The sequence below is a fragment of the Gymnoscopelus braueri genome, assembly GCF_963280865.1.
Source record: "Gymnoscopelus braueri genome assembly, chromosome: 23".
Classification (NCBI taxonomy): domain Eukaryota; kingdom Metazoa; phylum Chordata; class Actinopteri; order Myctophiformes; family Myctophidae; genus Gymnoscopelus; species Gymnoscopelus braueri.
The window spans coordinates 11,362,301-11,366,152 of record NC_137625.1 but is presented as its reverse complement, the minus strand read 5'-3'; the positions used below and the strand labels follow the sequence as shown (position 1 = coordinate 11,366,152).

The window sequence follows — 3,852 nt, the reverse complement described above, 5'->3', positions numbered from 1 at the left end:
CTGCCACTGCTCTGCCAGTCGGCTAAAAAGCTGAACATGTTCGGTCGGCTCTGGGTCGGCCGAAAAGGTCCCGACGGACCCCTAACCGACTGGCCGACGGACCCCTAACCGACTGGCCGACGCTTCCCGAAGCCAAATCGGCCCAAAGTCGGGCCGATTTGGATTGGTCTGGAGCCAGCTTAAGATGAGATCCCCATGCACACAAATCATGATGCTCTGGGGTTTTGGGGGGCAAACATTCAGCGAAACAACGTGTTGTGGGCTTTAGAGCCCCGGGGTACTCCGTTAATGAAGTATATAGGGCAGGAGTCTTCAATGAAGTATATAGGGCAGGAGTCTTCAATGTTTTTCAGGCCAAGGACCTCTTAGCTGAGAGAGAGATGAAGCAGGGACCCCCACTACATTACAGATTAAACTTGTTCATAGTTTTCTTAGATCAGCTTCATAGACTTGTTTGACAGCACTATCATCAGTGTTGTATAAATTAATGTTTTTTGTTTACACATTAACCTTTCTATTAATATGCTCGATTCATGTTAATGTGCATTTTCAGACATTTTACCATTTAAATCTTCAATACTTAGTAAACTTGACCTTTGGCTCTGTCTGCTCTTGGTCTGCTCTTTCTCCCACACAAAATCCCCTTCGCCGAAAATAGACGATCTGCAAGCTCACAGTGCATTGCAGTGCGACGCGTTGTGAGCTTGTGAATCGGCTATTCTATAGAACTGTTGAATATGGTCTCAGGCAGAGGTGGTATATTAGTGTACAGTACTACTGTAGTCCTTGTTGATATGTTGGAACAGCATATTGTGGACTGATTACATTAATTTAAATGACCTTTTATAATACTTATAACAACTTTGCACAATATTTTTATATTAAAGTATGAATACAATTATTACAAAAATACTGAGAAAAAAACGGGTCAACAGAATTCACAGAAACATCATTGAAATTCTGCCTTCAGAGGAAAGATATTTCTGCTTGTGCTAAATATCCACAATGCATTTGCAAATAACTAATCTACAGGGCACCTCAAATCAAAGGGAAAATAACAGAAACACAGAGAAAACAAGACACTGAAAAACGCTGCTGCAATCTTAAGCAATGCTATACAGTGGCGTTTGGTGGATTCTAACGTTGACCGGGCCAGAACCGGGCCAGAACCGGTTTGACGGCTAAACTGGTTTTTAATGGCCACTCATTAACAATTCGGCCGAATGCAAATGAGCCCTATTTGAAAACAAAGGCGACTTTCTGTGGTCGGCTACAACAGAATAGGGTGAGGGGCTGCTAATGTTGATTTTTAGTTTTTTTCCCCTGGATCTTGCCCCTACACAGGGACAAGCTGGGTTTACAGACCGGGCCATGGCCTCGTTGGCCCCAATGACGATACGCGCCTGATGCTATATTTTTTATTTCTTTTATTTTTTACAGCTACACCACATGAGCAGGATCTGCGAGTGCCCCTCCCACTGTCCTAATTCCATTTTTCAAGATTCCCTCTGTGCTACCGTGAGCCGAGTTCACCGCTGGCGTTTTCGGTTCACACGCGCCGCCGTCCTCCGCGTGGGGTTCTAGAAAAGCCACCCGCTTCCCGTTTGACCTCTGGTCTCCGGAGTCGGCCTCCCTCGGGTCTGAGCAGAGGAGGAAGGCTCTTCCGCCGAACCGTCTCCCGCCCCCCTCTCCCCTGCCCTGGCGACACCGGCAGGGTGTGAGGTAAAGGTAGAGCAGCACCAGAACGATGCTGATCACGCAGGAAGCCAAGGTGGTGAACGCCGTGTTGAAATGTTCGGCGCCACCATGCCCAGAGCCCCCTGAGACACTTGAGTTTCCAACCAGCAAGGTGACCTCCAGAGAATCGTCGGGGTAGTAGGGCCGACCGCGGGCTGCGACGCACGTGTACATACCGGTATCTTCCATGATTGCCCCTCTAATTTCTAGGCTGCCATCAGGGAGTATCATTAGGCGGCCATTTGGATCGTCGGAAGGACCGCGCAGCACTACACTGGGCGTTATCCAGAAAATAATTGGCTCCACTCTGGGCTGGTTGGGGGGAAGGGCCAGCCCTGGGCATGGCACTTGTAGCCAGTCACCTGGCTCTATTTGGTGAATCCCTCCAGTAAGCAAGTCATTTGATATTTTACCTAACTGGCTCCCTCCACAGTTTAACCCCAGTCGCCCTCCAATTCCAGTCATTCTACATGGATAATCATCTCTGAAGTCCACCAAGGGACTATAATCTCTCAAGGTCCAATACTCCAGCATGGCAAGCAGAGCACAGTCACAGACCAAAGGGTTCCCCTGTAAATAAATCCCAGACTGCTGGCGGTCAGGCAGAGCGAGTAGGCTCTGGATCGGTACCTCAGAGAGCATGTTGGACGACAGATCCAGTAAGGACAGGTTACGAGACCCTCCAGATCCCTGATAGAGTTCCAGAGGGAAGGTTCTGAGTCGGTTTCCAGAGAGATAGACCTTTCGGAGACTGTGAAGACCGCTGAAGGCCCCCGGGTTAGTCTGGGTAATCTGGTTGCTAAACAGCAGTAACACCTCCAGCTCCCCAAGCCCGTGGAAGGTGGATGCGTTCAGGGTGGTGAGCCGGTTGAAGGAGAGGTCCAGGTGACGGAGGTGGGGTGTGATGGTAAAGATGTCCGATGCTATTTGGCCAATGGAATTCCAACTGAGAATCAGCGTGGTGAGCCGGTCAAATGGCCGGCCAATCCAATCTGTTTGTATTATTGTCAGACTGTTGTGGCTGAGGTCCATCCATGAGGTATACTCTGGGATGTCAGAGGGCACCTGGGACAGATTGTGGCCGCTGCAGGAAACAATGTCACTGGCACAAAGGCAGCTGGGCGGGCATGTCGCCAGGGAAGCAGCGTAGCCGTGACACAAGGAGATGAGCAGTGCCAAGATGGCAGGGCCTCCACCAGGGGCCTGGAACAGAAGCTCTGACACAACTGGACGCATCCTCTTGTTCTCCCCAGGGTTGAATGTCAGGTTATCGTCTCACAGGCCACACGCATGACAGGTCAGTGATCCAGAAATATATTTGTATTCCCTTCAAGGAAAAATAAATAAGAGAGAGAGAGAGAGAGAGAGAGAGAGAGAGATGAGAGAGAGAGAGAGAGAGAGAGAGAGAGAGAGAGAGAGAGAGAGAGAGAGAGAGAGAGAGAGAGAGAGAGAAAAACATCAAAACAAATATTGCTGTAATTGATCTGGTGTATATTAATCAAAATATCATCAACCACAAAGCCACAAAGTCTCTGTCATGACAAGTGATTTACTTGTGTGATGGCAGGTGTGGAATACTAATGGTCTGCCAAGGCAAGGTGAAAAGTGTTGTTTCTAAATGTTTGCCTATACCAGGCTAGAGGCAAGTCTTGTGTTCTTTTAACACTTCTTCAATACAGCATGGGTTCTCATCCTGTGGGTTTGAGGGAGCCCCCAGATGACAGTGGAGTGACAATTTAAGGACTTTTAAGACAAAATAAATAAAGAAAGAAAGACCATTACTGCATCAAAATTAATTGACAAACTATACTATAAAAGCTGGTCAAACATTGGCCAAATTGTCAAAAATAATATAAGACAGAGGTAACATTTGTGAAAATAGCAGATCTACAAGCACACAGCGCCTTGCGTTGCGAGGCGTTGTGTCCTTGTAGATCTGCTATTTTCACAATATTTATCTGTGGAACCGAGTCAAACTAAATGTAATGCCTTAACTCAAATATGATTATTTTGGGGTGTTATTTTGCAGGGTCCCCAGTTCAAATATGATTATTTTGGGGGGATATTTTTGGGGGTCCTCAGTTTAAATATGATGATTTTGTGGGGTCACGGTTT

General features: G+C 47.4%; 1 protein-coding gene across 1 annotated transcript; it reads right to left on the bottom strand.

Moving 5' to 3' along the window:
- Positions 1–1,440: 1,440 nt before the first annotated feature.
- LOC308079534 (amphoterin-induced protein 2-like) lies at positions 1,441–2,973 on the bottom strand (the record flags this gene model as incomplete). Its single annotated transcript, XM_080421084.1, has 1 exon — positions 1,441–2,973. The coding sequence occupies one exon, from the start codon at positions 2,971–2,973 to the stop codon at positions 1,441–1,443; it is 1,533 nt and encodes a 510-aa protein (XP_080277210.1).
- Between the last annotated feature and the right edge of the window lie 879 nt (positions 2,974–3,852).